The sequence below is a fragment of the Phoca vitulina genome, unplaced genomic scaffold (genome assembly GCF_004348235.1).
Source record: "Phoca vitulina isolate PV1807 unplaced genomic scaffold, GSC_HSeal_1.0 scaffold1, whole genome shotgun sequence".
In the NCBI taxonomy this organism is placed as follows: domain Eukaryota; kingdom Metazoa; phylum Chordata; class Mammalia; order Carnivora; family Phocidae; genus Phoca; species Phoca vitulina.
The window spans coordinates 7,709,939-7,720,350 of record NW_022589704.1 but is presented as its reverse complement, the minus strand read 5'-3'; the positions used below and the strand labels follow the sequence as shown (position 1 = coordinate 7,720,350).

At 60.9% G+C, this 10,412-nt stretch overlaps 2 protein-coding genes across 5 annotated transcripts in view; both read left to right on the top strand.

Moving 5' to 3' along the window:
• Positions 1–2,586, top strand: part of PRSS56 (serine protease 56) — a 5,377-nt gene extending 2,791 nt beyond the window's left edge. Inside the window, 7 exon segments of the mRNA XM_032413231.1 lie at positions 430–592; positions 780–950; positions 1,035–1,199; positions 1,287–1,349; positions 1,701–1,807; positions 2,127–2,369; positions 2,371–2,586. Of these exon segments, the coding sequence (XP_032269122.1) occupies positions 430–592; positions 780–950; positions 1,035–1,199; positions 1,287–1,349; positions 1,701–1,807; positions 2,127–2,369; positions 2,371–2,412 (954 nt within the window). The 3' untranslated portion in view covers positions 2,413–2,586.
• Positions 2,587–3,136: 550 nt separating this feature from the next.
• CHRND (cholinergic receptor nicotinic delta subunit) lies at positions 3,137–10,291 on the top strand. 4 transcript variants are annotated; one of them, XM_032409238.1, is made up of 12 exons: positions 3,137–3,188; positions 3,458–3,603; positions 4,028–4,072; positions 4,580–4,689; positions 4,800–4,955; positions 5,177–5,286; positions 6,394–6,594; positions 7,823–7,934; positions 8,039–8,153; positions 8,975–9,179; positions 9,271–9,389; positions 10,109–10,291. In XM_032409238.1, the coding sequence occupies exons 1-12, from the start codon at positions 3,137–3,139 to the stop codon at positions 10,289–10,291; spliced, it is 1,554 nt and encodes a 517-aa protein (XP_032265129.1). The 4 variants fall into 4 exon arrangements, with proteins under 4 accessions (XP_032265129.1, XP_032265167.1, XP_032265254.1 ...); XM_032409276.1 differs by lacking the exon at positions 4,028–4,072; XM_032409363.1 differs by lacking the exons at positions 3,137–3,188; positions 3,458–3,603; positions 4,028–4,072 and having other exon boundaries at positions 4,608–4,675.
• Positions 10,292–10,412: the final 121 nt, after the last annotated feature.

Below are 10,412 nucleotides of genomic sequence, written 5' to 3'. Positions count from 1 at the left end.
TCCTTCCTTCCTTCCTTCCTTCCTTCCTTCCTTCCTTCCTTCCTTCCACAGTCCAGCTGTCACTCAACTTGTCTGAGCTTCTGTGTCCCCATTGCTAAAATGGGTACAAGAGTAGTACCCCAGGGTGCCTGGGTGGCTCAGTCGTTAAGCGTCTGCCTTCAGCTCAGGTCATGATCCCAGGGTCCTGGGATCGAGCCCCGCATCTGGCTCCCTGCTCGGCGGGAAGCCTGCTTCTCCCTCTCCCACTCCCCCTGCTTGTGTTCCTGCTCTCGCTGTCTCTCTCTGTCAAATAAATAAAATCTTAAAAAAAAAAAAAAAAAAGTGGCACCCCCAGGAGAACTCAGAGCTGCCTTACCCTGCCAAGTGCCAGGCTGGCAAATGAGAGGGCAGGTCAATGTAGTACCCTCTCTTTTGGCTCGGGTCCCGCAGGGTGACTCTGGAGGCCCCCTGACCTGTTCTGAGCCTGGCCCCCACCCCAGGGAGGTCCTGTACGGAGTCACCTCCTGGGGGGACGGATGCGGAGAGCCAGGGAAGCCCGGGGTCTACACTCGTGTGGCCGTGTTCAAAGACTGGCTCCAGGAGCAGATGAGCGGTGAGCGCCCTGTTCCTATTCACCTCTCCCCGGAGTGTCCTGCTCACAGCCCTTGGGACGAGCCTGTCTTCACCCCGCCCGCCCCCAACCCCTTACTGCGTCGGGGAAGCCTGCCTCCCTTCGGGGGAAGGCTGCGGGGGCTCGGGCCCAAAGCCGGGGCTGAGCTGGCCGCCGCTGCCGCCCGCAGCCACCTCCTCCAGCCGAGAGCCCAGCTGCAGGGAGCTGCTGGCCTGGGACCCGCCCGGGGAGCCGCTGGCCGCCCCGCCCTGCGCCTTCTACGCCCGCCTGTGCCCCGGGCCCGCGGCCGCCTGTGCGCGGCTGGCGCACCAGCAGTGCGTGCAGCGCCGGAGGCGATGCGGTCAGTCCAGTTCCCGGGGCCGGGCCGGGGACCGGGGGCCTGGCGCACGTCTGACCGCCGCTCGGACCCTTGTCCCGTCCGCAGAGCTGCGCTCGCTGGCGCACACCCTGCTGGGCCTGCTGCGGGGCGCCCAGGAGCTGCTCGGCCCGAGCCCAGGGATGCGGCGCCGGGCCCCGGCCCCGGCTCGCCCCGCGCTGTCGCTCCTGGAGCTTCCCAGACACCCCGCCCGCGAGCAGCGGCTGCACCCAGGTACCTCGCGCCCTCACACTCCAGCCCCAGCACCCCCCACCACCTATTGCGCGGCGGAGGCGACCCCCTAACGCGGCGTCTCCCCAGGATCGCGGGCTGCGGGCGCTCGGTTCCCGAAGCGGAGGCCAGAGCAGGGCGAGGACGTGAACGGTAATGCCGCCCCCTGCCGGCCTTTGCCGGGAGAGCAGCAGGCCAAGGGTCTGGCGAGGCCCTGAGGGGATTCTTGGGGCAACCTGCAGACTCGCTCTCCCCACCTGACCCCCCGCAGTAGGGAGGATGACCCTTTGGGGGGACTTGTGGCTTTGGGCCCCCCTCATTGTCAACAGAGACTATCTGCTTTGTGTTATCACTTCACTTCTCTGATCCTCAGTTTCCCATCTGTGGCATGAAGAGAAATCTGCCCACTGGGAGGCCATCCTGAGGTCCTGGTGGGAATCCCACTCCCAGCTCCTTGCTGGTGCCAGTTTTCTACTATTCCCAGGACCTCTCTCCTTCCTGCAGGCTGCCCTGGGCTGGAGAGCCTGCAACAGAAGTTGACCACCCTTCAAGGCACCCATGCCTGGATCCTGCAGGTCCCATCAGAGCACTTGGCCATGGACTTCCATGAGGTACGTCCTCAGGCTTCCCACATTCACTCACAGTGGCCTCAAAAGGCTGACCTGGGTCAGCCCTGATGGGTAGGGGTGGGGGTGTCTTGGGGGAAAGGGGCAGGGAGGGCAGCTGTATGTAAGCTGGGGTGCTGGGTAGATGTGAAGGTGTGGGGGGGAGTGTGAGTGGAGGGGCATGTGGGGGTGTCCAAGTGAGCAGGAAGTGTGCAGGATTGGCGGTTATGGGGGAAAGTGGATCTGGGTGAGAGTTTCTGGGGGCCAGGAGGAGGGGGACCAAGAGCCAGGTTGTGGGGCCCTGAGCTCCCTCCTCCTTCTGCAGGTCCTGGCAGATCTGGGCTCCAAGACGCTGACCGGCCTCTTCCGAGCTTGGGTGCGGGCAGGCTTGGGGGGCCAGCACGTGGTCTTCGGCGGCCTGGTAGGCCTAGAGCCGGCCACAATGGCTCGCAGCCTCCCCCGGTTGCTGGTGCAGGCCCTGCAGGCCTTCCGCTTGGCCGCCCTAGCAGAGGCAGAGGGACCCCAAATGGGTGCAAGGCAGAGCCAGGGGCTGGGGAGGTAGGGGCACCCCCCCACTCAGTCCTCAGATTTCTCCAGCCAGGGCGCCATGAACCACGTCTGGGCCGCCAACCCCTGGTCAGGACCTACCGCTCCAAGAGGCTCCTATGATGACAAACTGTCATGGCCACAGTTGATTGGGTGTGTGGGGTGGGGGGCCTGGGTCCATGTGTCTTCCCAGATGCGTCATCAGAAAATCACAGCTGCTTTAATAAACGTTATTTATGATCTACAGAGATAATTCTGGAGCTTTCTTGGGATGAGAACTGGGTGGGTGGATATTAGACAGGCCAGACAGGGCCCAGGCTCCAGAAGCTGTTGGCACAGGTCACAAAGACACTGGAGAGAGGCTGCTAAGCCCCCATTTCCCCATACTTGTCTGTCCCCCCGAGAAATAGCAACAGCTGACCTGTCACCACTCCCCTACCCGTGGCTGACCAGCGTCCAGTGCCTCTACCCAGCCCCCACCCCTACTGCTAGTTGTGGGGAGTCCCAGCCTGGGATCTTTGCCCCGTGTCCTTGGGCTCCTGCCTGGCGGCCAGTCCCCATCCCCACCCCCTCGTCACCTGCCTTGGGTTTTCTACCCGCAGCCATGCCCAGAGGTGTCAGATTGCGTTTCCGGCTGCCGCTTCCCTTTGCACTCCCCCCCCCCCCCCCCCCCTCCCCCCCCCCCCCCCCCCCCCCCCCCCCCCCGCACCTGTCCCCTCTCCTACCCACCCACATTCCCTAGCCCTGTAGACTGGAGGGGCAACCACAAGACCCAGTCAGAGGGACAGGATGGAGGGGCCCGTGTTAACGCTGGGGCTGCTAATTGTACTGCTTGTGTGTGGTAAGAGTGGACATCACCCTGCCCCGAAGGTCCCTCAGGACTCGCACCCAGGGCCCCTACCGCATGGTTCCCTCTGACCCCTCCTACCCGGTGCTCCCTCTCTTAGCATCAGGCCCAAACCCCCACCCCCACTGCCGTTTCTCCCTGGAGGGGCCGGAGTGGTTAGATCCCCCAGCTGAGCCCAGCCCCATGGCCCAGCAGGATTTCAGGGCAGCTCCCTTCCCGCCCCCTCCTCCCTGCACCCCATCCCTGTCCCTATCCCTCCCCAGCCAGCTGGGGCCTGAATGAGGAGGAGCGGCTTATTCGGTACCTGTTTGAAGAGAAAGGCTACAACAAGGAGCTCCGGCCTGTGGCACACCAAAGGGAGAGTGTGGACGTGACGCTGGCCCTCACGCTCTCCAACCTCAGCTCCCTGGTGAGAGGCCCCTCTGTGGTCGGGCTGGGGACGGGAGGGCAGGGACAGCTTCCTACGGGCTGGCTGTCTCCCAGACTGGGATGGCCAGGGAGGAAGCCCAAGGCCCCAGGCGGGACTATGGTAGCTCCTTTCCTCCCGGGGAAGCAGGCTCCAGCATTCTCCATGCTCAGTGCTGCCCACAGGCCTCAGGCCGATGCCCCCTCCCCTCCAGCTTCAGCTCTGGGGTGTGGCCCATATCAGACCCCTGACCCATTTCAGAGGCCACGCCCGTCCCTGCTCCTTGGTCTGCCCACCACCTCCTGACTGTGAGTGCTTGTGACAGGGGTTAGGCCAATTGCCATGGTTTCCCCGGGGTGCCTGGTGAATGCGCGTAGGTGAAAGAACCATGAAGGGCCTGGGGGACAGCGGTCTTGTGTGATTACAGAAAGAAGTTGAGGAGACCCTCACCACTAACGTGTGGATTGAGCATGTAAGAATACCCCACTCAGAGCTGGAGGGAGGGGGGTGAGGGTGCACGGCCCAGGCTCCCCTGTGCTCCCTTTTGCTTGGGCATCTCCAGGAGGGGATCCTCCTGTCCTCCAGGAGGAACTGGTTTCTATCCACAGGCCCAGCTGCCCTTCCCACCACCTTGTACTAGCTCAGTGAGAGACTTCCGGTAGATCGGGATTCTTCATGTATGGGAAAATTGTCACAATGTCCTGATTTTATTAGAAGACACTCTTCTGCCACCTGTCAGAAGTTCATAATACAGACATACAGTTTCTATGTCCACAATGGAAATATGCTCCCTTGGTTGTGCAGTGTATATTCTACACAGCTGTGCATGACAGACCTGAGCCCTAACTCTGTACCACTCCCCCAAACCTCTTTTGTCACAGCTCCCAGACCCTGTCCAGTCTTCCCCCAGGGAAGTGAGGAGAGCGGGGGGCCTGGGCAACAGCCGAACCTACTGCTGACACCTCTTTTGGGCTTCCAGGGCTGGACAGACAGCCGGCTGCAGTGGGATGCTGAAGAATTTGGAAATATCAGCGTCCTGCGCCTGCCCTCTGACATGCTGTGGCTCCCAGAGATTGTGCTGGAGAACAAGTTGAGCCGTAGCCCTCCCTGGCATCCCCTCCCCGCTCTGCCCCACCCCTCAACCCTGCCAGTTCCAAGCTGGCTGGCATTCACGTTGGCCCCTTGTCCTTGTCCCTCAGCAATGACGGCTCCTTCCAGATTTCCTACTCCTGCAACGTGCTCATCTACCCCTCGGGCTATGTGTACTGGCTGCCGCCCGCCATCTTCCGCTCTTCCTGCCCCATCTCCGTCACCTACTTCCCCTTCGACTGGCAGAACTGCTCCCTCAAGTTCAGGTGCACCCACTTCTCCAGCCACTCCTCACCCCTGCCAAGGACTGAGGGAGGTGCATGAAGCACTCTCAGGCAGAGGCCCCTGCTCTGTCCCGATCAGAGCTCCCCACACCCACAACAGCCCCTCTGACCACAAACCTTCTCCACTACCCTTCCCCCACCCCCCGCCGTCAGTGGCCACAGCCAATGTCTGAGGACCACCCTCTACCCACTGCCCTCCCCAGTTCCCTCAAGTACACAGCCAAGGAGATCACCCTGAGTCTGAAGCAGGAGGAAGAAGAGGGCCGCTTCTATCCCGTGGAATGGATCATCATCGACCCTGAGGGCTTCACAGGTGCTGGGAATAGCAGCTGTGGGTGGGCAGCCCCCAGACACACACCCATGGACACGGTCACAGCGACACCCCCCCAGAGACGCACGTGTGCACACACACACCTGGAACGTGGACCTACAGGCACACGGACTGACACAGAGACACCGACGGACAGACACACGCTGACCCACAGAGAAACACACACAGACATATTAGCGGCACAGTTCTAGCACATTGAAAGGAGAAGAAGTCCAGCCGGAGGGGATTGTGTCCCAAAGGCAGAGACAGACAGGCCCAGTGTCCCACTCCTTCCACTGCCCAGGCCAGAAGACCCTCCTGGGTCTGGACAGGGTCCCTGGGGATGGATGTGGCTGACAGATGAGAGGGGTAGTTAGTCTTCTGTTCCCAGTAAGCGCAGGGGTGTGGTTGCGGCTTTAGCGGGCATCCTAATGTTGTGTGTGTCGCCCCCTACCAACACCCCCCACCCCTATCTATGACCGGGCTCAGATCTGCTATGGGGCCGCCACCACATGCTCCTGTCCATCAGAGAAGACCTACATCACACTGGTCCCAAGGCTGCTACATCGCTGGGGCGTGGAGGGGGAGGGGTTGATCTTTTTTTTTTATTTAAGATTTTATTTATTTGACAGAAAGAGAGTGAGAGCAGGAACACAAGCAGGGGGAGTGGGAGAGGGAGAAGCAGGCTTCCCACTGAGGAGGGAGCCCGATGCGGGGCTCGATCCCAGGACCCTGGGACCATGACCTGAGCCGAAGGCAGATGCTTATCAACTGAGCCACCCAGGCACCCCAAGGGGGGGGTTGATCTTATCCCCCCGCTGTCACTATCTCTAAGACTTCTTATTTGAACCATATGTGGCCTCAGCTTCAGTATTTTCCAAGAACAAAAACAAATAAACAAACAAACAAACAAAAAACACTCCCAGAGGAGAATTTCCCCCTTGCAGATTGAAACCTCCATCCCAACCCCCCAGGGAAAGATACCCACAAACAGAACCCTAACCCTCCTGTGCATGCCCCCTCAGGCTGGCTCACTCCCCCCAGCCCCCAGTTCTGCCCCCCAACCCCTTTGTCTGACCTGACACCAGGGTGCCCTTCTGCCACCCTCAGAGAACGGGGAATGGGAGATAGTGCACCGGCCAGCCAGGATCAACTTGGACCCCAGCGTCCCACTGGACACTCCTGGCCACCAGGACGTCACCTTCTACCTCATCATCCGCCGCAAGCCGCTCTTCTACGTCATCAACATCCTGGTGCCCTGCGTGCTCATCTCCTTCATGATCAACCTGGTCTTCTACCTGCCGGCTGACTGTGAGCCTCAGAGCCTGGCCCAGCTCCCCGGCCACCTGGGGCAGTCTCTCCCTGTCCCTGAGGGCGTCTGAGCATCGGCCTCCCCAGCCCTCCCCTCACTTCCTCCTGGGAGACACAAGGGGGTCACCATTCCCGGGGCTCCCTGCCCAGGGTCCAGGCATGACGGGCATGTAGCCAGCCAAGGGGAAGTTTTCGTGACCCTGTCCGACATCTCCAAATGGACAGGGCCCCTGGGGGGGGGGGGTCCATCCCTCTTGGACCCTGCTTCTGCTTCCCACAGTGGGGCTTCCCAAGGAAGTTCCCTAGAGAGGGAGAACCATGAGACTGTCCCTCTGTCAGAGCAGAGATCAGGTCTGTCCTGGTCACCATGTGTGACCATGGGCCTCAAACACAGGCCATCCACTGTGAACCAGTGGGTGGATAACGGGATCTCTAGGAAGCCAGGCGTGGAGGCATGCAGTTGATGCTGGTTCTAGAAGCGCACGTGTAATCTGTGCTCACTTGGTTTCACAATAGTTTCAGAGTATTTACTAGAAGCAAGGCACAGTGAGTCCCAGGGACAAATGCGATCCAGCCTCTGCTGCTGGCCGAGACTGTGGAATCCGCAGGGCTGGGAGCATGGCCCGAGGGGTAGTAAAAGGGGGGAAGCTTTCCTGGAAGAGGCCGTGCTTGAGCCAGAGATGGGTCGGGAGGCAGCTTCCAGGTAGAGAAGGGGCCCTGGGGCGGGGGGGGGGGGCTGTGGAACTGTGACCGCAGCGGCCACCACAGCATGCTCAGGGGCTCGGGTGGGAGGAGCTGGGCGGTGCCAGGCTGGGGTCTCTGAGTGGAGGACTAGGAGTTGGGGAAATATGGGTGCTCTGAGGATGCCCTGGGGACGCATGCAGACCTGTGATTTTTGTAGGTTTGAGTGGGTGATAGCTGGTGATCACTGAGCACTTGCCCGGTGCCAGGCAGCGTGATGAGCGTTTAACGTTAACTCACTCTCTCGCTTGGACCTCACAACCTTTCGCAGTTGTGAAAACCGAGGCACAGAGAGGTTAGGCTACTTGCCTAAGGTCACCCAGCCAGTAAGTGGCAGAGCCGGGATTTGAACCCACGTGCTCTAGCTCCGTAGCCCACGATGTTAATCAGGGTACCACCGTGGCTTTGTGAACAGTGGTGCAGGGGCCGCAGTGGGACCGCCTGGGCCCAAGGCCAGAGGTAGCAGCTAAGTCCGGGGTTCCCCCAGGTGGCGAGAAGACGTCAATGGCCATCTCAGTGCTCCTGGCTCAGTCTGTCTTCCTGCTGCTCATCTCCAAGCGGCTGCCCGCCACGTCCATGGCCATCCCCCTCATCGGCAAGTGAGTGATGCTTATGCCACGCCACGCCTCCCCCGCCCCGCCCCGCCCCGCCCCGCCCCAGCCTGCCCTGCCCCGAGGGCTCCAGGCTGAGCGTGTGCCTACAGGTTCCTGCTCTTCGGCATGGTGCTGGTGACCATGGTCGTGGTGATCTGTGTCATCGTGCTCAACATCCACTTTCGCACACCCAGCACCCACGTGCTGTCCGAGGGGGTCAAGAAGGTGAGGGCTCTTGGCCAACAGCTGGAGACGGTCGGGCTGTCCCTCTACAGGAGGGCAGGGAAAGACCCCACGGCATGCTTGCGAGGGGAACTGCCACCGTGCGTGGCTGAAGCGCCACGTGCTGTTACCCACGCCGCGCGAACGACTCTCCCTGTGCGCTGTTACGCGAAAGGAGCCAGACACAAAAGACCACAAGCTGCACAGTCTCCTCTTCATGAAGTTCAAGGACAGGGAAAACAAGCCTTTAGCGATAGAAATCAGGATGGTGGTTCCCCCTGGGGGTGGGTAGGAAGTGATGGGAGGAGGCACAAGGGACCCTTTGGGACTGTGTTGGAGATCTCCTCTGGGGGGTGTTTACAAGTTGAATGCACCTGTAGGAACTCATCTAGCTCAACACTCCAGGGCTGCTCATCCTACTCTATGTTTGCTCTACCCCCATTAAAAGGAAGGCGAAGAATGTGGGGACTGCGTGCCCAGGAGGGGGTGTCCTTGCTGTTCTGGGACGACTGAGGGTGTTTTAACAACCTGTTTGGTCTTTAGCATTTGAAGAAGAGCACTCAGCATTTGGGGCCTTGTTCTTACTTTTTTGTTTTTCATAGATAATTCATTTTGAGCAAATGAGTTCTGCTTTGTGCAGTGAGTGATGAGGGAGAGCTGGAAGCAAGCCAAGCGTCCATCAGTAGGGGATCGGGGGAATCGGTGGCAGCATGAGACTCCGGAGTACTTTGTGGCAGCCAGGAATGGAGTCACAGACGTTCCGATGTGTGAAGGTGACCGATGTCTCTAAAATAGCCTTCCTGTGTCCCCCTGACCTGCTGCAGCTCTTCCTGGAGACCCTGCCCGAACTCCTACACATGTCCCGGCCAGCCGAGGATGGGCCCAGCCCAGGGGCTCTCGTCCGGAGGAGCAGCTCCCTGGGCTACATTTCTAAGGCCGAGGAGTACTTCTTGCTCAAGTCCCGAAGTGACCTCATGTTTGAGAAGCAGTCTGAGCGGCATGGGCTGGCCCGGCGCCTCACCACTGCACGTGGGTCCCCGGGGGCTTGGGAGTGCGGCCCATCCGTGGGAGGCGGGCTGTGGGGCAGGCCTCATGCCCACCTCGGGCCCGGTCTCCACAGGCCCGCCCCCAGCAGGCTCTGAGCAAGCCCAGCAGGAGCTGTTCAGTGAGCTGAAGCCAGCCGTGGATGGGGCCAACTTCATCGTCAGCCACATGAGGGACCAGAACAGTTACAACGAGGTGAGTAGCCACAGCGTAGCCTACGCTTAGGGTGCATCCTGTCTTCAGGGGCTCCGTTTCCCTCAGAGACACGTACCCACTGAGATGAAGGGGTTCACGGTGGGTACGGACCCCCAGGCCTTCTGGGAGGCAGAGCCCCTACCCAGAACCCCCTGGCAGCTCACCGCCCACAGCATACACTCGGGCGTAGCTCCCTAGGGTCCCTTCTTTGTCGCCACGCCCAATCATCTTCTGTCCCTGCTCCACTCCAAGTCTGATACTCCAGACATAAGCGCACATTTAAAAGGCAGCCTTAGGTGGTTGTTCAATATTATACGACTTTTACTTTAAAAACTTCTCTCTTGAGAAAGGGGTCCCATTTTCCGTTCACATATGGGCCAGCACGGCGTTGAGAGGCTGGGAGGGGTGAAGAGGAAGGAGAGGGGACGATGTAACCTTCCTCAGCCCCCTGAGGGAGACTCCTGGCACCTCAGCGCTTCTTCGCACCCTGGAGCCCTGCAGCAGGGTGAGGAGCGAGGCTGTGACTCCACTCTTGGTCTCTTGGACAGAGACCCCGGCTTCAGGGGGGACACACCGGCATGTCCCATCTGCTGCAAGCCTGGGGTAACCCGCACAGATACACCAAAGCCATGTCTCTGTCATTGGGCCCCCAGCCTGGGGTGTGGGCCCGCGGTTTGTGAGCCTTCCTCACCCCACTGTCTCTGCCCCCCTGCCCCCAGGAGAAGGACTGCTGGAACCGAGTGGCCCGCACAGTGGACCGACTCTGCCTGTTTGTGGTGACACCCATCATGGTTGTGGGCACGGCCTGGATCTTCCTGCAGGGCGCCTACAACCAGCCTCCACCTCAGCCCTTCCCCGGGGACCCCTTCTCCTACCACGAGCAGGACAAGCGCTTCATCTAGAACAGGCCTGCCCTGTCCTGCTGGCCCAGCTCCCAGGCAGCATGGGTGGAGCCTTTGGCCTTACAGGGATGAGCCGGGGGGGGGGGGGGGGGGGGGGGGGGGGGGGGGGGGGGGGGGGGGG

Excerpts from the sequence above, each read along its gene's own strand:
- CHRND (XM_032409238.1), top strand. The coding sequence starts at position 3,137 with ATGGAGGGGCCCGTGTTAACGCTGGGGCTGCTAATTGTACTGCTTGTG. Across the intron at positions 7,935-8,038 it reads GCCATCCCCCTCATCGGCAA|GTTCCTGCTCTTCGGCATGG; the intron begins GTGAGTGATGCT and ends GTGTGCCTACAG. Across the intron at positions 8,154-8,974 it reads TGTCCGAGGGGGTCAAGAAG|CTCTTCCTGGAGACCCTGCC; the intron begins GTGAGGGCTCTT and ends GACCTGCTGCAG.